This window comes from Peromyscus californicus, unplaced genomic scaffold (assembly GCF_007827085.1).
Source record: "Peromyscus californicus insignis strain IS unplaced genomic scaffold, ASM782708v3 Scaffold_17__1_contigs__length_78620276, whole genome shotgun sequence".
Taxonomy (NCBI): Eukaryota; Metazoa; Chordata; class Mammalia; order Rodentia; family Cricetidae; genus Peromyscus; species Peromyscus californicus.
In genome coordinates this window covers 12152824-12179615 of record NW_026294469.1, presented here as the reverse complement: position 1 = coordinate 12179615, position 26792 = coordinate 12152824, and the positions used below count along the sequence as shown (strand labels likewise).

Below are 26792 nucleotides of genomic sequence, written 5' to 3'. Positions count from 1 at the left end.
CTATCCGTATTGTATTCTCCTGACTCTTCTGGTTAAGCAGATGTGAAAATCATGATATTTAAATGCCCAGTGACTTTTCATCACTCTACTACCCAATTTCTTCCACAAGACAATCCAAAACAATCCCCCAAAGAGTCAAATAATATATACATAACTTTTCTCTCTATTCTTTTCCTTTGGAAATATAAGTACTAGTTTGTTTTGGTTCTCATTTTTTACTTAATATCCAAGATCTTTTAGGAATTTGGAACTACTCCGGAATGGGAGAATTTTTAGAATAAATTCCATTGATCCCTAATAAGTTAGAGGCTAATTTTATTTTCAATGTGCACAAAATCCTCTTTGCTTTTATCTTAGGAAAGAGCTAGATCAGCTTAGCAGTCTGCAGACTCACTACTCAACCTCAATTGAGTCTGTGAATATCCACATTGAGGAGGACGAGGAAACAATGACTGAGATGCTGAGAGAAACACAGAGCTCAACCTGCGAAGTATCCAATTTACTGAAAAACGTGAGTGTTTGCATATTTTGAAAATTCAGAAAATAGTTATAAGCTAAAAGTTGTACATTTTCTTTGTCAATGATTGAATATCAGCCAGTTTCCTGCCTGTGTTAGTTTTATGTTGAAGGATAGCAAAACAGATGTGGCAACTGGACAGAATACTTATTTCATTATGAATTAAAATTTTATTTTTTATCCAACCTTGGTCTCAACAATTCTCGCTCATATAAGCCCTCCTCATTCTCGCTAATTGGACTCCCAGAGATCTACCCGGGGCCTAGTCATGAATCTCTGCATCCAGATCCCTCAGTAGTTGGATGAGGTTTCTAGCACAACAATTAGGGTGTTTGGACATCCCATCACCAGAGTAGGTCAGTTCGGGCTGTCTCTCGACCATTGCCAGCAGTCTGTTGTGTGGGTATCTTTGTGGATTTCTGTGGGCCTCTCTAGCACTTTGCTTCTTCCTATTCTCATGTGGTCTTCATTTACCATGGTCTCCTATTCCTTGTTCTCCCTCTCTGTTGTTGATCCAGCTGGGATCTCCCGCTCCCCCAAGCTCTCTTTCCCTCAACCCTCGCCTTTCATTACCCCCACTCATGTCCAGGCTGTTCATGTAGATCTCCTTCCATTTCTCTGTCATTGGGCGATCCCTGTGTCTTTCTTGGGGTCCTGTTTTCCAGGTAGCCTCCCTGGTGATGTGAGTAGCAGACAAGTCATCCTTGTTTCATGTCTAGTATCCTGCTATGAGTGAGTACATACCATGCTTGTCTTTCTGAGTCTGGGTTACCTCACTCAGGATGGATAAAGCACAGGGACAAATAGCCAAATGAATGGAAACACATGAACTATGAACCAATGGCTGAGGGGTCCCCACTGGATCAGGCCCTCCGAATGGGTGAGACAGTTGATTGGCTTGATCTGTTTGGGAGGCATCCAGGCAGTGGGACCAGATCTTGTGCTCATTGCATGAGTTGGTTGTTTGAAACCTGGGGCCTATGCAGGATTGTTTGGCTCGGCCTGGGAGGAGGGGACTAGACCTACCTGGACTGAGTCTACCAGGTTGACCTCAGTCTGTGGGGAAGGCTTTGCCCTGGAGGAGATGGGAATGGGGGGGGGGGTTGGGGGGAAGGTGAGGGGGACGGGAGGGGGGAGAACAAGGGAATCCGTGGCTGATATGTAGAACTGAATTGTATTGCAAAATAAATTAAAATAAATTAAAAAAATTTATTTTTTGTTAGTTGATATTTGTTGTATAAAGTTATGTGTTTGTTAATCACATTTTGATGCAAGTATGTCATGTATATTGGCAACAATAATCTTCCATTACCCTCTCCCACCCTGCTCTCCCTCCCATCGGTCCTTTTCCTAAACAGTATCCCTTCTAATTGCCTGTAGGTGTATATAAATGGATATATCTATACATGTATATATACATGTGTGTGTGTGTGTGTGTGTGTGTGTGTGTACATGCGCATAGGACTTGGATAGGTACACATGATACCTAGATTCCACACATGATTGGGAACATGATATTTGTATTTCTGAGTTTGACTTGCTTTACTTAACATAATCATCATCAATTCCATCAAATTTTCTGCAAATTCTATGTTTTTTTTCTTAATTATGCTCTTAATTGGTTTAAAAAAAAAACAGCAGCCCATTGTTGAAAAATCTTGAACTTTTAAAGAGTCTTTGGAGCTTTAGAGAGATTGTGGATGTTTTAGAGAGGTTTGAATTTTGAAAGAGATTGGGTGTTTTAAAGAGATTAAATTTCTAAAGACTGTGGGACTTTTGAAGTTATTTATGTTTTATACTGAAATATTGGTATTGGCATGCCATCTGAGAAACAAATGAAAAAAGAAATGTCCTAGTTGACTAGTGATGTGTCTGCATGTCAGATTGACAAGGGATCAATTGTGCTGGCTATTATTTGTCTACTTGACACAGCTAGAGTCACTTTGAAAGAAGGGGCCTCAATTGAGAAAATACTCCCATCAGACTGACCTGTTGGCAAGTCTGTGGTGCATTTTTTAAAATATATTATTGATGTATGAGACCCAAGCTTGCTGTGGACTATGCCACCCCGGGTTGGTGATCCTGGTTACTATAGAAAGGCAGGCTGAATAAGCCATGAAGAGAAATCTAGTAAGTAGCATTCCTTCACAGGCTTTGCTTAAGTTTCTGCCTCTAAGTTCATGCCCTGAGTTATTGCCCTGACTTCCCTCAGTAATGGAATATGAGGGTTTTAAGATGAAGTAGCCGGGCGGTGGTGGCGCACGCCTTTAATCCCAGCACTCGGGAGGCAGAGCCAGGCGGATCTCTGTGAGTTCGAGGCCAGCCTGGGCTACCAAGTGAGTTCCAGGAAAGGCGCAAAGCTACACAGAGAAACCCTGTCTCGAAAAATCAAAAAAAAAAAAAAAAAAAAAAAAAAAAAGATGAAGTAAACTCTTTCCTCACTAAGTTGTTTTGGTCATGGTATTTTATCACAGAAGCAGAAACCCTAACGAAGACAGTGTGGATGTAACTTCACAAAGTGTGTAATTCACTGAAAGATATAAGTATAAGCACTAGGAAAATGTAGGAGTCAGAAGATTATATATTATTATTCAAATAGTTATAACATTAAAAATATTCTGCTGATAGTACAATTTGTCATCCATATAATGATTACCATTGATGAGATATTTTCAAAGAGGGAAAAATTATTTGCTAAGCCTGTAATCTTTTATTTCATACATCATTTTTAAACTGGCAACCCTGTGCCTCCTTAATTTGCTGTAATAACACAATATTATTCATGACAGGGAATCATGAAAGCATTTAAAAGATTCCTAGTAGTTTTCAATTATAGAAATTGTTTGGACTAGTACACATTCCAGAGAAGATGAGAGCATGGTGAAATTTAAATATATTAATTTTTCAGCATTTCTCTTATTATAAGCTATATTTTCAGGAGCACACATCAAGCACTCAGTTAAAAGCAGTGATGTGCATTATCACCAAGCCTTGTTTTTGGTGTGCAACTGAAACCTTCAGTTCAAGAGAAAAATAAGATTTGTGCTGCCTAATTGCACATACAAGTTTACAGAGAATTTATTTTCAGATTTCAAGGCATAGTTTGCTCCCAATTTAGAGTCTTTTTTTCATTGACATAGACTTTTCTCTAATCTCCTTAAATCTCTGCAAACACATTTGCTCCATTTACCTTTTGAGTTGGTCAAGAAGATTCAAGTGTTATAGTCAAATTATTTTTAAATGTGAAAATTAGGCTTTCTGTGAGTTTCTTTTCCTTATTTTATGTCATCATATATGTTTAAATAGTTTCATACATGTATATAACACATTTTTAATATTTTGAGATTTTATACATAAGTACTATATTTACATCTTTTCCATCATTACCTCTCCTGGCTTCAACTCTGCATTATCCCTCAACCCCATCTCAGATTCATGATTTCTTCCTTAAGTATTATTATATATGTAACACAAATCCTAATTTATCTTATAATAAAAACCTGGAGCCAGATATTAGGGTAAATGATAAAAGATCAGAGGAAACAAGCCAAAGCTACTTCTCACTTCACCAAATCCTCAGCCAAAAGGGGAAGATCCTGTCTTCATGAATCCTCAGACTGAATTCCCCTATTCCCTTAGTCTTAAAGGTTGAGCTCCTATCTTCTCCTGCCTTAAACTTAAACATTTTAGGTGTCAAATGAAGCAGATCTTGAAAAGGTTAAAGGATTAATAATAGTCATATAAATTACTAACTAATTCTAGAAAAAAGGCTTTATCTAGCTTCCTATACATGATTTTGGGTTTGAATCTCTATCAGTTTTCTGCAGTGAACCATGACCACCTAACAGCAACCTTTGAAGTGTTCAAATGGATAATATGGTCCCACAATGATGATTCTACATAGACTATGTATGATAATGCCACTAACTGACAAACACCCACCCAAAGATCAGCTTTGGATCACAAACTGCTCAGGACCATTTCAAGGTGGCTAGCTGAGATGATCCAACTTCATAGACCACTATAACTAAGACTTGAGACAAGCCCTGCACTTTCCCATTATGCAGAGACTGGACAACAAATGATACACCTACCTCTCCCAGGACTTGACAATTTACCCAAAATTTTCTTTTCAGGATCTCCTAAAGATGCCTTCACTCCCACACAGCAGGAAGTAAATTTAAGAATACAACACCCACTTTGCCAAGAGGTAGAATGGGTGATTTTTGGTCATTCAATGGGTTATGGATAGTTGTCATTGTTTAGGGTGGTTGGTTATATGTTGTTATTGGTAATGGACAGGAAAAAGACTAAACAAAGGACATTAGATTCAGGATTCTTGTTTTGAAAAGGGAAAAAAGAAGATATAGATATGATAAGAAAAAGTAGATTATTGAATCTACTCTGAAAAAGAAAAGATATAGAAATGATAGGAAAAAAAGGGTAGACTATTGGGTCTACTCTGAAAAGAAAAAAGGGAGAATATGGATATGATAAGATAAAAAGGTATATTCCTGAATCTACTTTAAAAAATACCAGTTTTTAATATTTTACAATAGATTGGGTTTTTTTATACTGTATAAAAATTTTGTATATTGATACAAATTTGAGATTAATTTTGTTAGAACATACTGTCCATAAACTTCTAATCTTGTTCAAGGTATTGTGCCTATATAGTTCATTTAACAATGTGATGCAAATTACTAGTCCTTGAATGTTATTATTACAAACTGTTCAGGGTAATAAAGAAATGCAGGTTAGTAGTTAGTCACCTATTGCAATTGAACTTGTAGTAAGGTTAGGTATGTTTTCAAGGTCAAACAGAGATATATTTTAGATAGACAGGTCATCTTCAAACCCTTCAGAGATCTACAGAATATGGAATTTAAGATGTTTTACATAAGTTCTTTTTTATGATAATGAGACATGTCATTATCATAATGGTAGGCAGCACCAAACTCCTTCAGAGAAGATGATGGGAATCAAAGAAACTCCATATGGAGTTTACTTTCTTTGTGGTAACAGTTAGCCACTGGAGAAGAAAATGCCCTTGCCTCAACTGCTGACAGTGTGCTGTCCAAAATGGACAAGAAGGACACAAAAGATAGGATTGCTGAACTTTTCCAAGGCAAGGTAGGACAGCCCTTCAGAATATCCTGCTTCACAAAAATATCTGTCAGATAAGCTAGGCCTGTAGGCTGAAGATGGATGCCCCAATGTTGCAGAGGAACCAAGGCAGCCAGTTGTTTCTGACATTTCTCACATTTTTTGGAAGTTGCTTGTTTGCACTTCCTCCTTTCTCAGTTAATATTATTTCCTTCTCAGGTCTCTGAGGGAATTGAAGACTAGATATTTATAGTTGTAGCTTTCCTTGTTAACAAATTCAGAAAAGAAACTCACTGAAGAGGTGTGAAGTATATAAGTTTGAAAGACATCAAAAGATAGTTTTTGGTTGGTAATACAAGTTAGAAAGTGAACGAGGTACAACATTTTGGACTCACTAAAATAGGACAAACAATGAAGTATTTTCTCTGAATTTGTCAAATGTTAATGGACTAGACATTGTTAATGTAATTCTTGGCTGTATAGCTATTGCACTTATTGTATATAGTTTTTCTTATATTAGTTACAATCTTCATTTTAGACAAAAAAGGGGAAATGTGGTGATATTTTGTTTGTACTTTTAACAAATAAAGTTTTCCTGAAGATCAGAGGGCAAAGACAGCCACTAGAATAACCAGTGGGAGCACACACTTTTAATACCAGCACTTGGGATCTCATGCCTCTGTTCCCAGTCTTTGGGAAGCACACACACCATTCATCTCAGCATCAGGAAGGTTGAGACAGGGAGTGATAAGCCTGAGTGGAGAAGGGCATATAAGGCAGGAGGAGACAGGAACTCAGTCTTTTTGGGCTGAGGACTTAGGGGCATTCAGTCTGAGAATTCATGGACACAGGATCTTCCCCTTTTGGCTGAGGAGTTGATGAGTTAAGCATTTACCCTGATATCTGGCTCTCAGTTTTTGCTATAAGACCAATTAGGATTCATGCTACATGTGTATGTGCTATATATGCATGCAACTATACATGAATGAAGTTTGCTAATATGTAAATTAGTGTCCCTCCCATGTGCATTTGTTATGACTGATTGAGGATCAGATAACCTACAAGGGACTCATCCATGGATATTGACTCTGCCTTTCTCAGCAGCCTGTAGGTCTTCATCTAAGGAAAGTACCTTATGAGATTTTCCCCATCCATGTTAACATGTCAGCTGGTGTTATTATGGTGGCCTTGCTTAGGTGACTATTTAATGAGAGCAGCTTTACTGTTCTATACAGAAGACAGTATCTTGAAGCAAATGTTCTGTCCTGGTGCTTTGAGATGTTCCCTGAGCCTTAGGGCTTGTGCACACATTATGGTAAGCCCAAGATCAGCTGCCAGTTGTATATGTCTGTAATGATCTCCATCTGGGCAAAGGAGATGCTTCAATATAGTTAATTTTGATGGCTTTGTCCCCTAATGCCCTCTCTTATCCCTTTCAGGCTCTCAATGAACCACTTCCTGACAAATCCCTTCTGAATTTCACACCCATTCTATAAGAGACACTGAGTTTAAGTATGGTTGCTTGTATAACCATGGTAAATTTAACCAGTGACCACACCACTGAAGAAAGTGGAGCACCTTCCCAGGTAGCAACCAAATGCCAATTGGTCATGGAAGAGGCAAGGGCTTGGGAGGCCACATCATTTCCAGCCCTAAGGTCACTTTGTCCCACAGTTCAGAAATACCTTTAGGAAATAATTCCCTTATTAGAAGCTCAGGGTTTTGTTATCTAATTGAAGCCATCTGCAGTTTATTTTATTATTTTATAATAAAATAATGTGACTTAAAAAATTTGTATGTTCGTGTTTTCTTGAACAATGATGGTGGCACACATTATTTTTGTCATTTAATGCAGGTAAGGAAATGGATTCATTTGGTATATAAATGAGATTTGCAACATTTTTTAATATTGTTCTTATTAGTAAACAGTTTATTTTGTTAGTTAGTAATTGTTATCTTTATATGTTATATTATATATATGAATCCAACTCTGCAAATTTCCTACTCATATATGTCCTTTTTATTTTATGTTTTTCCTCAATATCTTTTAGATAAAACCATTTACTTACCAAAAAAAAAGTAAATGAGACAGTACTTTTAACTATTAGTTTACTAATTGGGAAGTCTATCTAGGTAGATTAGGAGTTTTCTGGCAGACAGAAAGCTATTCTATGGTACAGTCAAGTGCCAAGTTTATAGCTGGATGATTAAAAACAGTGTGGTTTCATCAAACAATAGCCCCAGTGTACAGATAAATCATCATGAAAGATAAAAGTATAAGTTGCTAATTTTTTCATTGTAGGGCTTCCATCTCTTGTCATGTGTGTGCCCACAAACATAAAATAGAAGTAGTATCTATAAATTGCCTTTCATTATCTGTACTTGATGTTACCCAAATGTTAACTCCAAATATATGCTGAGTATCACACTTAAGATTTTTAAAAAAATGTAGACTAAGATTATCGAAGCTATTTATTAAGAATTAATGTTGACTATAGAAAACATTTTATGAGCATCTGAGAAGGTGGTATTATGGAGTTTCCCACTTGACCAATTGAAAATTTTTATTGTATTAATATTAAACTGCTTTAAATTCATTGGATGAACTCTGCCCGGTTATGGTTTATTGTTCTTCTAATTTACTGCTGTGTTTGACTTGCAAGTATTTCACTAAAGATTGTACATCCATATTCATAAGTAAGTCCGTACTTCACTGTTCTTAATTTGTGTCATATTTGATAGACTTTCTTATTGGGGGTATGCTAGCTTTATAAAGTGAACTTTGATACCTTCTTTTTTTTTGACTACCTAGAAAATTGGTATACATTAAATAACTTTTGCTTGAGAATCTGATAAAACCTTCTGGCAGGAATACAACTGCTTTTTCTGGGTTCCTTTTCATTGTTTGAATGGTATTTTTTATAGGTATCATTTTTTGTAGCACATGGCTAAAAACATTTTGAATTTTTTAACAGATTAGGTAGGAAATAATCTAAAGGATTAAAATTTCAGATGCATTTGCTTCCTACAGTATTATTTGGAAGTCTCTACTATGAATTTTTCTATTTCTTATTGTTTATATTTTTTATATTATTTAGAGTTTAAAATATGGCTTTCAGTTTAATGTTTTTGTAATTTTCTGACCACTAATAAGCTAAGATATGTTTTGTAGTTTTTAATCTCCTTCACATTTTTAAACTTACCTTGTTTTTACTTCATACTTTCCTGTTTAAATTCTGAGTATTCATACTTATTGTCTATATGTTGTACATATATATGTTTGTATATTTATGCATATAAACACAGGCATGATTTTCTTGCTCTGAGAGCTCTAGTTCTATTTCTTGTTATACTTTGCATCAAATTGTTTACAAAATTTTCTGTATTCATCATATTCATGTGTCTCTGTGCAATCCTATTTAAGATCATTCCAGTCAGGCCTACCTAACACAGTGTGCTGCACTTACTATTAGCATATATTGTTTTCTTCACGGCAACACTCATGAAATGAATTTCATTATGCAAGCTCTGATCTAAAATTATTTCAAGGCACATCTTAAATGCCACAAATAGCATTCATTCTTCAAAGTCTGGAATACACTAAAGTGCATAGGAAATTTTTATGTTATATTATCTCCTTGTCAAGAGGTAATCCCTTCTAACATTCTGTTTACAAAGGTACACAGGTCGTGTAATATATTTAAAAAATATATAACCATATGGGAATTGATTATATGCTTTTGTTTATAGTAAATTAAAACTTAATTCTGTATAATTTTAATACATAATATTTGTAACTTGAGACTTTTTAGAGGCTGGATATTCATGTTTTTAATTTTAAGCATTATAAACAAAGCTATGATAAATATCTCAAATATGTTTAAACTAAATTACTCACTTCAATAAAGTAATAATGTTCTGCAAAAATAATAAAAGTTGCATGATTGTGTGGTGCCAGAAGAACTGTGAAGAATCACAGTAGTCATTCTCGGGCTTATATTATTTGTTCACAATTTTACATTTTTTAAAATTCTGCAAACTCTGGCTTGGTTCTTTTACATTCTGCTTCTTAGGCAGCATTTCTATTCATGAAATTATTTTCTTTCATACCACTAATCTTGTGAAATTACTAGAGACCTGCTCCATCATCTATCGGACATTATTTGGCAGCTGAGTCATAATTTATGGTCTCTGTTTGCATTATCTTCTTTTCCTAAATGTATAAATGGTAATGTTGGTGTTAGCAGGATTTCTTTGAAACTAAAATAAGTTCTGAACATCATGGTCAACGCAATCAAACTACAAACTGAGTTTTGTTTAAATCCACAGGATTCTTTCTTCGGCTCTAGTTTGTAATTTCACTTATCTGTTTCTCAGGATAAAAATTTTAGTGAAGAAACTACTGCTTCAGCTTATGAAACTCTGAAGTCACAGCTGCCTTTCAGTGGCCCCTGTGGATGTCAAAATCTCTATACACTCACATTGTTTATATGAAACGGTGCAGAGTTCACACACAACCTACACATGTCTTTCCATACACTAAATCGCCCCTTGATGATTTCTAAGAACTAATGAGATCTGCATTTCACATGAATAGTGCTGTATAGGGAATCATGGTCACAAGATTTTCAGTGCAGACACTATTTTTCAAATATTTCGACCCACAATTGTTGATGTAGAGCCTGTGGTTCAAGGCACCTCCTGTGTCAATTAGGACTTTTTTTTTTAATAAGAAGTTTCTTCATGCAGAATTTGCATTTTTTCAAGAAATTTATTTTTGTTGCAAGAGTAATCTGAGATTTCTCTTTTTTTTTTTAAAATTTGCTGGTTATGTGTAGGAAAATAATCAGTAATGCTAATGCATACTGTACTAAGGAAATGATTCTATTATTTTTAGCATTGTTCATCTTGGAGCTCCAGGATGCAAAGTATTACCAGTCTGTCATCAATACTCACATTGCAGTTGTTTTGTTACTTGATAATGTTGGTCGGTACCTCCAGTCAAATATTGAGTCACAGTAGTAACAATTGGAGTTCAAGTTCTGCCCTTTTCTTACTACAAATGATTTGGTTTCGCTAAGCTTTGCTTTCCCCTAAAGTAGGTAGATAGTTTTAAGTTTAATACTTCATCATGTTTGTTGGTTCAAACCAACAAACTTAAGGAGCAGCTTTGAATTACATTGGCTTTTGCATTTTATCAAGGATCAAGGCTCCTTCGAGGTCTAGAGTCATGCTCATACAGTGTCTTCTCTTGTTATCTACAAATACAGCAAATTATATCCATGGATTTCCTAACGAGAACCTGCAATTGTTTGAATAAGCCTCATCTGGCCTTGATACCACTCATCCTGTTCTTAAATGCATTCCGCTATACTTTCCCGGCCTGTTCACTCAACTGCTGTCTGGCTTAGGTCAACAACGATTTCTATGTTGCTGAGGACAGCCTCTCGGTTTTTTTTTTTTTCATTTTTCTTTATTAAGAAATTTTCTTCTCACTCCACATACTATCCACAAACCCCCCTCCTCCCTCCTCCCACCCCCAGCCCTCTTTCCCAAGCCACCCCGCAACCCTTCATCCCCCAAATCGATGTCTCCCATGGGGAGTCAGCAGAGCCCAGCACACTGAGCCTAGGCAGGTCCAAGCCCCTCCCCACTGCACCAAGACTGTGCAAGGTGTCACACCACAGGCACCGGATTCCCAGAAGCCTGCCCATAGACCAGGGACAGATCCCGATCCCCCTGCCTTGGTGCCCCCCAAACAGTTTGAGCCAAACAACCATTTCCTTATCCAGAGGGCCTAGTCCAGTCCCATGGGGGCTCCACAGCCACCAGTCCACAGTTCATAGGCTTCCACTAGTATGACCGGTCATCTCTGCACGTCCTTCCATCATGATCTTGATGACCCTCACCTGAAGTATCTCTCCTCTCTCTCATCAAACGGATTCCCGGAGCTCAGTCTGGTGCCTGGCCGTGGATCTCTGTATCTGCCTCCATCATAAGTTTTCAGAGTGGTTTTTTTTGTTTGTTTGTTTGTTGTTGTTGTTGTTGTTTACTTGCCTGTTTTTTTGAAACAGGGTTTCTCTATGTAGCTTTGGTGCCTGTCCCGGAACTCACTCTGTAGACCAGGCTGGCCTTGAACTCACAGAGATCCGCCTGGCTCTGCCTCCCGAGAGCTGGAATTAAAGGCGTGCGCCACCGCCGCCCGGAGGACAGCCTCTGTTTCCTTGCCACTGGCTTAACCGATTTACACAGAGTCTCTAGCCAAACAGACTAAAGCTTTCTATTGGAACCTTTCTCTTGAGTTTCAGAACTAGGGGTCTGCTTACTTTTTCCTATTTTCGTGGAGGATTGTTTTCTCTTCTTTCTACTGATTTCTTTTTATCTCCCACATTCCAAGCCTGAGGACCCCCCAAGTTGTCTTCCGTAATAAGATTTATGTATCTAACTAACAACTTGTAATCTCTGTATTTGTGACTAGTGGGAATCTCAAACTTATTTTTAATGTTTTAAAATTACATTTTACTTATTTACTAGGGCTGGGATGTAGGTGCCACACCGTGTGTGTGGAACTCAAAGGACAAATTTCAAGAGTGAGAAGGCGGGGAGAGAGTGAGGCAGTGAGGATGGGCATGGACAGGGTTGAAGGAAGGAAAGGGAAGAAGAAAGCGATGTGATTTTATCTTAATTGAGATTTTTTTTTGTATAAAAGAGACTTATGTATCTCCTTCTATCATGTGGATCCCAGAGCTCAGGCTCAGACCATCAGATCATCATGGTTGGCAGCAAGTGCCTTTAACCACTGAGCTGCCTCTCCAGCCCACACTTAAGTCCTTGTAGCTGAACATTCAGCAACTCAGCCTCTCCACAGCTTGCAGTATTTGCTCCTCACTTCAGCTTATGATGATTTAATCCTGACAGCTTCTCTGGCCCAGACATTTAAAATATGCCTTGAGACCATGCTCATTCATCTTGCATGTTGCTAGGCCAACAATGTGTATGTTTAGCTTTAATAGACAATGTCAGAGTTTTCCTAAATATTTGCATATCTTTTTACTCCTATCATCATTTATAAGACTCCCAGCTTCCAATTAACACCATCTGTCATGTTTTTATTTATTTTTAATTATGGTTCTTTTGAAGGAGTTATCCCATTATGGTCTTAAATTTGCATTTTCCTGATGACTAATGGGGTTGAGCATTTTAAACATGCTTCATTTAGAATATTGCCATTTCAGAAGCTATTAACAGAGAGTCAGATTTCACTTCCAGGTGGGACCTCCATGTTATTTACACCTATTTGTCACTATTTTTCTGAATATATATTAATGTTCTATGTTTCTATAAATATATAATAAGATATTTAGTCACATATATACATAATCAAATAGCAAAAACAGTTTACACACCCTCCCTCCCTCTCTCTCTCTCACACACAGACACACACAGACACATAGAAAGAGAGAGAGGGGGATAGATACCAGGTATGTCCTATTCAGACATCTAGTAAATTTGCTCTTTTACTTGAAAAGGCACTGTGGCTATGCAAAAAGGATAGTACATATAAGTCTAATGCGTACTCTTCAACAGAAAACATACTGCACACTAGTCCCATTCCATGGCGTCAATCAGGGTACAGTGTGGAGAACAGAAATTCTTCTGTTTAGACCAAAGGGGTTTAAAATTCTCAAGAAGTTCACAAATTCTGTGTCTGTACTTCCTGGGATATTTTTTCAGATGTGGCAATGTAGAGGTTGCAGTTGCTGAGAATGTGTCTGGACCAGGGAACTCAAGAATGCTTTCCCTGAGCCCATTTGCAGTGCCACTGATGCCGCAGTGTGACAACACTGACAACTGGCAGTGGACAGAAAAACCCACCCACAAAATATTCGAGTCTTCCAGTAGGAAAACAACAGATTACTCTGAACTAACATAGCTGGGAATAGTGATGAGCACCTATGATCCCAGCATTCAGAGGTGACTGCAGGAGACTCAAGAGTTCCCACACCAGGTGGGACCTCCATGTTATTTACACTTATTTGTGTATATATATATATATATATATATATATATATATATATATATATATATATATATATATGCTATAATAACACAGATTTTTCTCTGAGTGGTTATGCCAATCCACATCATTAGCTGGAAAGGGAAATGGCATTGTTCCCCGACCTCATATTTCCACCCTTTTCATGCCCTTTTTCTTTTTCATGCTCTAATGAGTGGAAGTGTACATGTGAAGGAAAGCACAATGTAGACTCCCTAAAATCTTTTACACTATTTGTCTGAATGAAAATTTTAATTATTGACATCATGAATAAGCTCATGTCAAACACAGTTAATAGCCATTACAAAGAATAGAGAAATAAGGAAGTTTATAGATCCTGTCAGATACCATTTCTGTCTGTGGTATAGATTCTCAAAAGTTAGATTGATGGGTTGGAGCTAAGGATATTTTTTTAAAGTAGCTATTGCTTCTTTTCAAAGCAGTTTAGTATGAATACATAAGGCAGCATCTGCATCCATATTTGGGAGAGGTTATAAAAGTACAGCTTCTGTGATTTTTCTAGAGGACTGAGGGAATATTTTAAATTTTACCAACCTAATCACTGGCTGAGAAGTGTCACACTTTTCATTTTCTTGCTTCACAGTGGAATAAAAACATTTTCCATTTTATATGGCATTTCTTCATTTTTTAATTGCCATGATTGAATTCATGACCTAGCTTATAGTTTTAGATGTTTCCATGATTGGCATCTTCAACCTTCTTTGTGTGCTATTATTTGTATTAGAACAGAAGTTAGTCTACAGTGTAGGTGATTCCATGGGCTTTATGGGTTAGGATAGGGCTGAGTCAATGATAAAGTTGTAGAAAGCAAGAATCACCCTTGCAATGCTTAAGTAAGCTAATGAATGTTTCATAACTTCATTTAGTGATCATTCCACAAACATTTAGCAGAAGCTTGGTAGTATAAGTCACCTTTAACCTTAATTGTTTGAATGATTAGAACATTGAAGAGTTATTTTTAGAGATGGGCAGTTGTCTGACACATGAAATATATATAATTTTGTGTTTTAAACCCACATCTGAAGCATGAAATCACACTGAGAACTATACTGACTTCCTCTGGTCTTTACACATCTGGAGACTCAATCACAGATAAAAGGTTGAACAAAGAGTGTTAAATAGGGGCAATGCTGAGGAACATAGTAGTTACTCATTACCAAGAATCCATCACATTTCTTCAGATCTGTATGAAGTTCTCATGGAGGTTATAAGATTAGCCTTGCACTGATGCTGCAGGTACAATTTTTATAAAAAAAATTAATAGGCATATCTTTCAGATTTATGAATTTTGAGTTTTATAAAATGAAGAGAAAACAAATCTATCTTATCATATGTACTACAATTGGTCATAACACAAAGGGCAAACAAACCAAAGTTAAGCTTTGATGTATGCAAAATAATTCTTTACTAATCAATTAAAAGTTTAAACCAAAGAGAACACTCCAGTCTAGAGGACACCTCTGTGCAGGGAGATGTAGAATGAGAACGTTGGCATTTATAACCAAGATCTATTGAGGCAGCCAGCAGGACATTTATCAAACCACTACCAAAGATAGAGAGGCTGTGAGATTCAGGGCTATAAAGCACACAAAACAGTTTGGAAATAACTCAGCTCATTGGTTGGTTCTATATATCTATAGAACATAACTAACTATAATGTCTGTCACATTGACCTAAAGAACTTTCTTTAGAATTTCTTTTAGAAAAGGTCTTTAATCAGGCCGGGCAGTGGTGGCGCACGCCTTTAATCCCAGCACTCGGGAGGCAGAGCCAGGCGGATCTCTGTGAGTTCAAGGCCAGCCTGGGCTACCAAGTGAGTTCCAGGAAAGGCGCAAAGCTACACAGAGAAACCCTGTCTCGAAAAACCAAAAAAAAAAAAAAAAAGGTCTTTAATCAATTATTTATAAGTCTTTTTAATACAACCTTCCTTTTGAAGTAGTAGATTTTGCTGGATACAAGATCACTGGTGCTTATTGACTTTCTTTGAATATATTGGCTTAAGGCATCTGGTACACACCAATTGGAATGAAAAACCAGCTGTTGACTTTTGTAAGGCTCAGCTTCTCTTGGGCTGCTTCAAAGATTCTTCTCATTGCCTTGGGCTTTTGGTAGTTTGTGGTAATGTGCCACACACATAGTTTTAGGTTTCATGTGCTTAGGTTTCCCTGGGAATCTTTAATATGTAGATAAATGTTTTGTTTTCTTCTACATTTGCAAAGCTTTCAGTTACTGTTTGTTAATATATATATATATATATATATATATATATATATATATATATATATTGCCTACCGTCTACTCTCTACTTCCCTAATTCTCTCTATGACTGTCATTGTGTATGTTGGTGTGTTTTATAGTGTGTCATAATTATGAAGATTTCTTCATTTTCATTATTTTTGTTTTTCTGTGCACCATACAGGATAAACTCAGGTAACTCATTTTCAAATTTGGCCAGTCTTTCTTCTACCTGTTTATAAATGCTGTTAAGCTTGGAGATCAAGGTTTATTTTTTTAATTTAAGTGATTTTATGTTTCAATCACAGATTATCTATTTAAGTCATTTTATAGGATTTCTGTCAATTTACTAATATTCCCTTTATGGCAAAACAGTATAATGTTTTAATTTATTTCCCTAAGGAATATATTCTTTTAACTCCTTGAACATACTTAAAATAACATCTCTAATTTCTCTGGGATAAGGTTTCTGTTGAGCTTTATTTTCCTCTGGTATAGTTTGTATTTCTTATTTTTTCATATATCTCATAACCTATCTTTCTGTTTTGCCACTGGAAACTTTAAAATCATGCAACATTATAGTATTTGACATCAGAATCTCACTTTTCTTGGACTTCTTCCTGTTTCTATCTACTGAGGTCATCATTGGTTTATCCAGTGGTCTTTGTAATATCTGTTTTCTGTGTCATATATAAGCAATGCAGTCTTCTTTCAGCCTAGGGACTTGGTGATGATGGGACATTGTGAAAGGTCAGTCTCATTTCAGCACTGTGTTCTTCAGAACTCAGGTATCTCTCAAGTCTGCCTTGTGTTTATTTCCTGATTTCATAATACCTTAATGTTGCTCAGCTGTGAGTACTTACATCCTTTGTGGACTTTTAGGATATTTGACCAGCTTGGGGCCTTTACTCATCCCTAGGTATTTACAGTGCTTTACACTACCAAGAATGTGTTGGCAATTGCAAGTCTACTATGGACACTATTCATCCAGCCTTCATTTTTAATTGTCTTGACTAGCCTACTCTTTGTCCAACTGATACTGGTGATATCAAGTGGCTACAGAGCTGGATTAGTTGCTTGTGAAAATACTTCAACTCACATACAGCCGTCTTCATAAATGGAGTTTTATTTAACAAACTCCTACCAGAGAGGTCAGAAAATTAAAATGAAGCTTTGGATGCATTCTAGCCAGTCACATTCTGTTCTTCCTGGTGAATACCAACTTCAAGTTTTCATAGTCTTTGTGGCTATTACTCACCCAGACATTTTTAGAGGCAAAGATGGACTAGGAATAGGCAAAATACCACAGACTCCATAGCAGTTATTACAAAGGACCATTTCTGTATTTGTTATTTTTTATTTCCATAAGTGCCTTTGAGCATTTCAAGAATTGTGTATTTTGATACCTTTTTGTACATTTCTTAATGAAAAGAGTTCTCTTTCTCTCTCTCTCTCTCTCTCTCTCTCTCTCTCTCTCTCTCTCTCTCTCTCTCTCTCTCTCCTCTATCATTTTATTTTCACTGATATCCTTTGTACAGATTTCTAAGACCTGACTTAATCTCATATTATTTTCATGGTCTCATTTTTCCTTCATTTCTGATTTGATACACACTATAAAGCTACCTTATCAAACACATCAACAGATCTTTTGTTTTACATGTCAAGGTGACATTATCTTCTAGCTCTTGACTATCCCATTAACTTATTGCCAGTCACTTGAATGATTTGAACTGTTTTGTGCTTGTATTATTTGTCTATCTGAAATTTATAGTTGTTATGAGCTGGATATGAGGTAGAGAAACCACTTGACACTTTTTTGATAAAAATATCATTTTATTATAACTAGGTTAATTAAGTAAATTCTTTCTCATTGAATTCTGATAAAACTTTTTGAAATGTTAATTCAGAACTAGTACGCATTTAGATTTCAATATCATGTTTATTTAATGCAATTAGAAACCCTACTTTGAAACAGTGCTATTAATGTTCTGATATCTGGTAGTGTTTCTGACATTAATTTTATGTTTAGATAACTCATGGTTAATGTTATATTACTTTTTCTTCCATTAAGTTTCAATTTAGGGGCTGAAGAAACAGCTCAGCAGCTAGGAGAGCTTACTGCTCTTACAAAGGGCCTGAGGTTACTTCCCAACACCCACATACATTTCATAACCACCTGTGAATCAGGTCTCATGGGGTTCTGACCTCTGTAGACTCCTGCATATATGTAGTGCACATAAACACATGAAGTCACATACACATACCCATAAAAGTTTTTTAAAGTAAATTAATGAAAAAATAAACACTACTCAAAAATCAATTATCAGATCAGCATTTTATTGGCAGCAGCACAGCCCTTGGACACCAACTTGGCCCCAGGTGGTGGCTCACACCCAGCCTCCACACAACATTTAATGGTAACAGGAGCCATGGACATTAACATAGACCTTGGTTGCAGTAGGGCCATGGACCCAGGCAAGGCCCTCAGCACCATGGCCCCAGGTGTTTATGTCCATTGCCTGTGTTGACAAGGGCCCATATGAACTATTCATGTTGAAGTCCAAGAGCCATGTTGAACTTGTTCCATCCTTCACCGGCCCTGGGAGAGCTGGCTGATGACCTTGATCTGCCTCTCATAGGATAATGGCCCCAGTACTTGGGAAAGCTGGTCCCATCCTTCATCATGAATGTGGGAGAGCTGGCTGGGATGGTGCCAATGGCTAGGACTAACCAATTTAGCTACCACCCAGGCACATATCCAGGGCTTTGAGTTGACCCATCCCAACATCTACCTCATCTGTGACCTGCTAGAGCACTGAAGGGACTGGTCCTATGGAACCATAACCACAGGATCTCCATGATATGGGTCAACAGTAGCATATCTGAGAGGAGTATCAGAAAGGGTCCAGTATTGATGGTGTACCAGAAGCCAGGGCCTTGAACCTGAACAACAACTCATTACACAATCAACATTGCAAATAAAGCTGTGTGGGAGCCCAGCTGGGAAACCAGCTCCCACATTTTACAACAGGGTGCTCTTGAGGAGAGAGGGATAAGAAATATTAGATAGAAGGATAGAGGGGAGAGAAACAGATAGAAACACAGGATAGCCTCGGGAGGGCCTAGATCATTATCCACTGGCCCCTCCTGTCTTTTCTAAAGGGCTATTTATAGGAATGCCAAGGAGTGGAGCAAAGACCTCCCCCTAGCTCAGCCAAGTGTAGACCCTTCCAATCAGCTAGTAACAATGCACCTGGTCAAGCAATACTCTAATGCAGCTCTGCTGGGTAAAATAAGCACAGATCTCACTAGGAAACCTTTGTGGGCCTCCACAACTCCCAATTCTCGATATAAAAAAAGGGCCCTCCAGGCCCCTCAGATAGACTGTGCCTGTCTTAGGTCATCCTTTTTGAATAATTTTACATACATACATTCAGGAAGTTATCAAGAAGAAAGTTACCCGTCTTTGACTACCAGTGTCTGGCAAGAGAGGGTACAGAGCTCTGACACAGGTCCCTACTAAGATCTTCCAAACATCTACCACAATCCCCATAGCTGCCACACCTCTTAGTAAAGGAACAGAGGATGATAAAGATGGAATATCCTTATTGGAATGGGCCTAAGATGACTACAGCAGTCTTAGCTGCACCAAGCCCTTTTCAAACCTCTCTCCTAACAGATGTTCAATAAAATTTTCAAGAGGCTATTTTGATTCCCAGGAGAAAACAGTCATTTCAAAATGCTTCAAAGTATCTACTCAAGTAAACAAAAAACCATGCTAATTGTAAAAACACTTTCTGCTGTTTAAGGCCTACCCCTTTCTAAACAGAAACAGAAGGGGAATGGAAACTTCTTGGAAGAAGACAGAAAATCTCCCTTAATTATAACACCTTTGCTTAAGTTTTCCAGGGACCATTGAGATCATAAAATTATATTTTGAGCTATCATAAGTGTTCAAATATATCTGAAGGCAAAAGAGTAATAAAAATAATTCTAGTATGAAATAGAGCATCACTATACACTTTTTACAAACTTACATTCAACATTTACACTTTTTATATTCAATATTTACATGTTTTTGCATTCAATATTTACATGTTTCACATTTAATATTTATACATTTTACATTTAATATTTACACTTTTTACAAACATATTCAAAAGGAAACTCTATAGGACTATTTTACAAACCTTAGCAAACATTTAGAATCTCTCAGCAGAACTAACTTACATTCAAAAGCAAACTCTATAGGACTACTTTAGCAATTATCTAGAAGAGATTTCTTAACAGAACTATTATATTTTCTTTCAACAAGACCGGAAGTAGGCAAATCATTTCTAAAGTTCAGAGTTTATAGTCAGCTTTGCTATCATTCTGAAAGTTTTCTTGAGAGTTTGAAGTCAGAGCCTAATCCATCCGTGGCTCTAAGCTTTATTTGGTGACTGAGGGTAAAATTCCCTCTTCTTAATTTCTTAAAGCTGCTTTTAAAGATTACCATTAGTATTTTAAAGAGTCTTGTTGACAGGTATTAGCATTTTAATTGCCTCTGGACAGGCAAGCTGTTCACCTGTTTCTAGTTCTTAGGAGCTAAGGCTAAGCTTTCTAACATCGCTTAGGGAAAAAAAATGACATTTTTAGCCAGAAAAGCAGAGTTTTGGGGCAGTGCAGTATCAGTATTATTTCCCCTGGATGTTATGCTACTCTGTTACAGACTATATTTCCCTAGCTGCCTTTCTCTATAAGATCACACTCTTGGAAACTACATTTCCCAAGCTGCCTTTCAGGTCTGCTATACTCCTGTTTCCGTTTAATGGTTTGTGTTCATATTGAAAATCAAGATCAAGTGAGCATTTTCACCATGGGAGGTTTCTGTTTTCCCTGAGCTGGTATTGACAGGTGTACTTCCTTAACCTGACATTTTTCATGCAGCAGGCTGCATCCAGCAGTGCATGCTTACAGATTGACGTTTGTTTCCCACCTTACTGGATCAGTGAAAAAAAAATGAAAGTACTTGAAATAAAAGCTTTTTCGGAAAGATTTTGTTTCCCTGGATAGAACCTCTGCTTATCCCTGCTTGTCCCTTCCCGCAAGGTGCAGAGTCCCTGATGCCTTCCTTAGCAGAGGTTCAGTTTCTCTGCTGACTGCTTTCTGTTCTGGGGGTAGGGGCTTGAGTCCCCAGTTTAGAAACTTAGACCCTGCCTCCCTCATTGCAGGGAGGATTTCAAAGCCTCCATTGCTGCCTTCATGCCAGCAGCCCCTCTCTGGGTCCCGCCCCGCCTCTGCTGTAGCTCCAACCTGGGGAAGCTGTCCCTGCTGGGCTTTCTCCCTGCACTTTCTTGGGCACAGGCTCTGGCCACTGGGGATTCTGGCTGCTGTTTTTCTAATACTGGCTTGAAGGAGAGACAGGACTAGCAGAGAGGATTTTCAGTTTTCTAGAGAAAGACTACTAAGTTTTTAGCAAGACTTCTGTTCCCTAAACTTTGGCTTCATGGCCAAGAGGAAACTAATTCTGCTGGTATGATGTTTTCATACAGTGGTAATGCCAGCAGAGTGAAGAGTTTTATTTCATCCACATCTGTCTCAGGGAAAATTCTTTCCCTGCTGCTCAGGGCATAGATCTAAGCTGTCCACAGGCCATAAGCTTCCACAGTAATCTTTTTCTGCCCATTTTTTATAGTATTTTTTTCATGACTCTGGTTCTTCCCAGTTTGTGTTTATAGTCCTATAGCTGGAGAATCAAGGACATAGGTCCTCTGTCTTGCTGCTTATCTTATTCTACCTTACACTGTTTCTTTTTACCCAATATTCCTAATTCTACTCTTATTCTAAATTTCTTCTTACTCTATATTCCTATATTCTATATTACATTTTTCCCTTAATTTTTATAGATAGAAATTAAGAGAGAGAGAGAAAAAGACCTAGATGGAGAGAGATACTCGCAGCAGCCTCAGTTTTAACTTCAGCATTGAGCTGCCTTTACTTTCACTCCCAAGAATAAAATACCATTGCCTTTATTTTTAAGTCATTATTGGGCACGCCCCCTTACACCTGTGACCCCCCCCAATACTCCTTTTGCCAAGTCCCTGTTCCTGGCACTATTTGTGGAGCACCTACCCATTTCTCTGTGGGAGGCCCCCTTTCACTTTTTCCCCAGGGTATTCTTGAGGAGGGAGAAGTGAGAATATTTAGATAGTTGGATGGAGGGGAGAGAAACAGAGAGAAACATGGGATAGCCTCAGGAGGGCCTGAACCATTATCTCCTGGCCCTTCCTGTCTCTTCTAAAGGGCTATTTATTGGAATGCCAAAGAGTAGAGCAAAAAATCTCCCCTAGCTCAGCCAAGTGTAGACCCTTCCAATCACTTAGTAATCATACACATGGTCAAGCAATATTCTAATGCAGCTCTGCTGGGTAAAGCAAGCTCAGATCTCACTAGGAAATCTTTGTGGGCATCCACAAAGCTGTTTGGACAAACAGGTCTACTGTGTGACACAGAGCAGCTCCCAATGCCACTAACATGAATAATGAGATGATGGAGAGGTAGGACAAATTGAAAAGCAAAGTGGGATTTTTGTTTGCTTGTTTTTGTTTTGCTTTTTTGTTGTTTTGTGTTTTGTTTTTTAATCAATATTTTAATTTTTATTTCTTTTTAAATATTCTTTTGGGGAGGATACCACAAGGCTGAAAGGCAGATATGGAGGGACTAGGAAATGAGTGGAATGAGAGTGCATGATGTGAAATTCCCAAAGAATCAATAAAAAGTAATGTTCAAAAACAAAAAAAAAACCTTCAATTATATAACTTAAATTAGAATACTTTATTATATTACTATGTTTTATCTTCGTTTGGGAAAATCAATATAAGAGTTCCTGTTACATATCTTTTTTTTCATATGGAACTTGGTGTAGGCTTTACATAACTGTTTGTGCCTCTGTGGGTTCTCTCTCTCTCTCTTTTTACTTTATTTTCAAATACTATGTATTTTAATAAAACTTGTATAGAACTCCTAGTACATTTCATTTATTTATTTATTTATTTGTTTGTTTGTTTGTTTTGTTTGTATAGCCTGACCATGGTTTACCCTCCCTCCTCTCTTCCCATTCCCCCCTACCTCTCATCCCCCAATCTATTCCTCTCTTCCTCCATTTCTCTTCAGAAAAGGACAGGTCACCCATGGATATCAGTCAGCCATGGTATATCAAGTTGTAGTGAGACTAAGACCATTAAAACTGGATGAAGCAATCTGGTAGGAGGAAAGGGTTCCAAAAGCAGGCAACAGAGTCAGACAGCCCCTGTCCCCACTGTTAAGAGTCCCAGAAGAAGACTAAGTTACACAACTGTCACATATATGCAGAATGCCTAGGTCAATCCCATGCAGGCTCCCTAGTTGTTGGTTCAATCTCTGTGATCATCTATGATCCCAAGTTAGTGGAGTCTGTGGGCTTCTTGTGGTTTCCTTGACCTTTATGGCCTCTATGATCCTTTCTCTCCCTCTTCCACAAGATTCCTTGAACTCAGCCTAATGTCTGTCTCTATGTCTCTGCATCTGTTGGCATCAAGCCTCTCTGACAACAGTTGGGCTAGGCAACAATCTATGAGTATAGCAGAATATCAATAGGAATCATTTCATTGACTTTTTTCTCCTTACTTACTTTCTTTCTTTTTTTTTTGCCAGTCATGTTTTGTTCTATCCTAAGTCTCTGAGCTTTCCCACCTCTGGGTCCTGATCCTCCATACAATGTCAGGGATGGGCTCTCTCTTATGGTATGAATCTCAAGCTGGACCAGACATTGATTGGACACTGCCACAATTTCTGTGCCACCCTTATCCCAGCACATCTTGTAGGCAGGACAAATTGTGGGTCAATAGTTTTGTGGCTGGGTTAATGTCCCAATCCCTCTACTGGAAATCTTGCCTGGTTACAAAAGATGACCAGTTCAGGCTCTGTATCTCCCATTACTAGGAGTCTTAGCTAGGGTCATCCTCACAGATTCCCGAGAGTTTCGATTGTGCTAGGTTTCTAGCTCTTCCCAGAGATGCCCCCCAATTCCAGTTGTCACTCCCAGTACTCTTTCCCTCTTTCCTCCCCCTATCTAATCCCTCCTGTTCCCATCCATACCTCCTATCTGGATACCCCCATCCACTGGCAATATCTATTCTATTTTCCCTTCACAGTGAGATTCATGCACCCCCTCTCCCAACTCTCCTTGTTACTTAGCTTCTCTGGGTCTGTAGATTGTAGCATAGTTATCCTTTACTTTACAGCTAATATCCACTTATAAGTTAATACATACCATGTTTGTCTTTCCAGGTCTGGGTTACCTTATTCAAGATGATCTTTACTAGTTCCATCCATTTGCCAGAAAAATTTGTGATGCCATTATTTTTAACAACTGAGTAATGCTCCATTGTGTAAATGTACCACATTTTCTTTATCCATTCTTCAGTTGAGGGTCATCTAGGATGTTTCCAGTTACTGGCTATTATGAACAAAGCTGCTATGAACATAGATGAGCAAGTGTCCTTGTGGTAGGATGGAACATCCTTTGGATATATGCCCAGGAGTGGTATAGCTGGATTTGAGGTAGATCAATTGCCAATTTTCTGAGAAAGCACCATATTGATTTCCAAAGTGTCCATACAGGTTTGTATTCCCACCAGCAATGGAGGATTTTTCCCTTTGCTAGTACATTTTAAAAGCAGTTTATCACTATTATAAATAAAAGTAATTTAATCCAGACATTTGTTCTTAAATAAGATGTTCAGTCTCTATTTAATCAAATCATCTGAACTTGAAGATCTATTAAATGTCAATAATATCATATCAATACTTAGATTCATTCTATAATTTTGTTGAACTAGCCTTTCATAAAACAGGTAATAGATAATATGTTTTTATACTTAAATTTGTTTTTCTTTTCCTTTATTTTTTTCCATTTTATGAAAATACTATTTTCTCACAAAATATATCCTGATTATGGTTTCTCCTCCCCTGTCTCTCATTAGAAAACAAACAGACTTCTTTTTTTTTTTTTTTTTTTTTTTTTTTTTTTGGTTTTTCGAGACAAGGTTTCTCTGTGTAGCTTTGCGCCTGTCCTGGAACTCACTTGGTAGCCCAGGCTGGCCTTGAACTCACAGAGATCCACCTGGCTCTGCCTCCCGAGTGCTGGGATTAAAGGCGTGCGCCACCACCGCCCGGCTGGACTTCTAAGGGATAATAGTAAAGTAAAATATGGGATTTAAAAAACCTGACATATTGAAGTTAGAAAAAACAAACCAAAGTTAAAGAGCCCAAGAGAAGGCACAGGAAATAGATACCCACTCACGTGCACACTCAGGAATCCCAAAAAGTCACTAACTGGAAACTATAAGATATATGCAAAGCACCTGTATTGTAATAAAAAAGAAAAATCTATATAAATAAAATAAATTAATAAATAATATAAATTTTTTTTAAAGGAAGGAAAAGCTCTGACAGGATATCATGAGTCAAGGAACCTCCAAAGTTGCCAATGAGTTTGTTTCCTGTTAGCCATTCTACTTCTGGGCATGCAGCAGGCCTAAGTCTACTTCTCCTTTGGGCTCTGGGACCCCATCTAATGCAGACCCTTGCAGGATTTGTGCATACTGCCTCAGTCTATGAGAGTTCATATGTGCTTCCATTCTGTTGGGTTAGATGATCTGGTTTCCTTATGTCCTCTATCCTCTCTGGCTTTTACACTCTTTCTGCCTCCTCTTCTCCAGGGTTTTGTTAGCCCTGAGAGTGGGGGCATTTATGGAAAAATCCTATCTAAGACTGGGTGTTCTAAGGTCTCTCACTCTGCATAATATCTGGCTATGAATTTCAGTATTTGTTCCCATCTGCTGCAGGAGGATAAGTGTTTCCCTTATTCCACATCCTCACCATCGTGAACTGTCACTTGTTTTTACTGAATCTGAGCTTGCTTTACCCAGCAGGGCTGCATAAGGAGACAACTTATCCATGGGTGTGGTTACCATAAGGTGTTTGAAAGGGTCTATACTTGGCTGTATGGTGTGCTTTGATCTTTCAATGGGGGAGGTCTTTTGCCTCTCCCCTTGGCATTTATAAAAAGCCCTTTTCAGTAAAGGATGAGGCTGTTGGGTATTGATCCAAGCCCTCCCAAAGCTATCTTGTGTTTCTGCCTTTCTTCTTATCAGCTAGATCTCTCTTTCTATCTGATATTTTCTTATCCTTCTCTCCTCCTCCTAAGAACCCTTCAAAAGGTGGGTGTATGATAAAATCTCAAAGTAGTTTTCATAATGACTAAGGATGTTGAACATTTCTCTAAGTGTTTCTCAGCCATTCAAATCTGCACTATTGGTGATTCCTGGTTTAGGTCTGTACCCCACTTTTTAAATGAGTTATCTGTTTTATTGATATCAAGTTTTTTTTTAATTTCTTCGCATATTTTATATATTAGCCCTCTGTCTGATATGTAGTTGGTTAAAACAAACAAACAAACAACAACAACAAAACCTCTTTTCCCCATTCTGTAGACTGCCACTTTGTCCACGGTGTTCTTTGTCTTAAAGAAGGTTTTCAGTTTCCTGAGCAGCCATTTATTAATCATTGATCTTCGTCCCTACACTATTGGTGTTCTGGTCAGAAGTTCTTTTCCTGTGCTGATGAGTTTGAGGCCATTCCCCTCTTTCTCTTCTATCAGCATCAATGTATACTATTTTATTTTGAGGTCTTTGATCTAAATGGAGATGAATTTTGTGCAGGATGATAGCTATGGATCTATTTGGATTCTTCTACATGCAGCTATCCAGTTTGACTAGCACCATTTGTTGAAGATATTGTCTTTTTTCCAGTACGTATTTCTGCCTTTACCAA

The 26792-nt window shown here is 37.7% G+C and overlaps 1 protein-coding gene across 1 annotated transcript in view; it reads left to right on the top strand.

The window, feature by feature from the left end:
- Nucleotides 1-26792, top strand: part of Ccdc178 (coiled-coil domain containing 178) — a 309743-nt gene that overhangs the window by 44868 nt on the left and 238083 nt on the right. Inside the window, exon 10 of the mRNA XM_052742751.1 lies at nt 358-511. Within this exon, the coding sequence (XP_052598711.1) occupies nt 358-511 (154 nt within the window). The remainder of the gene's footprint in view (nt 1-357; nt 512-26792) is intronic.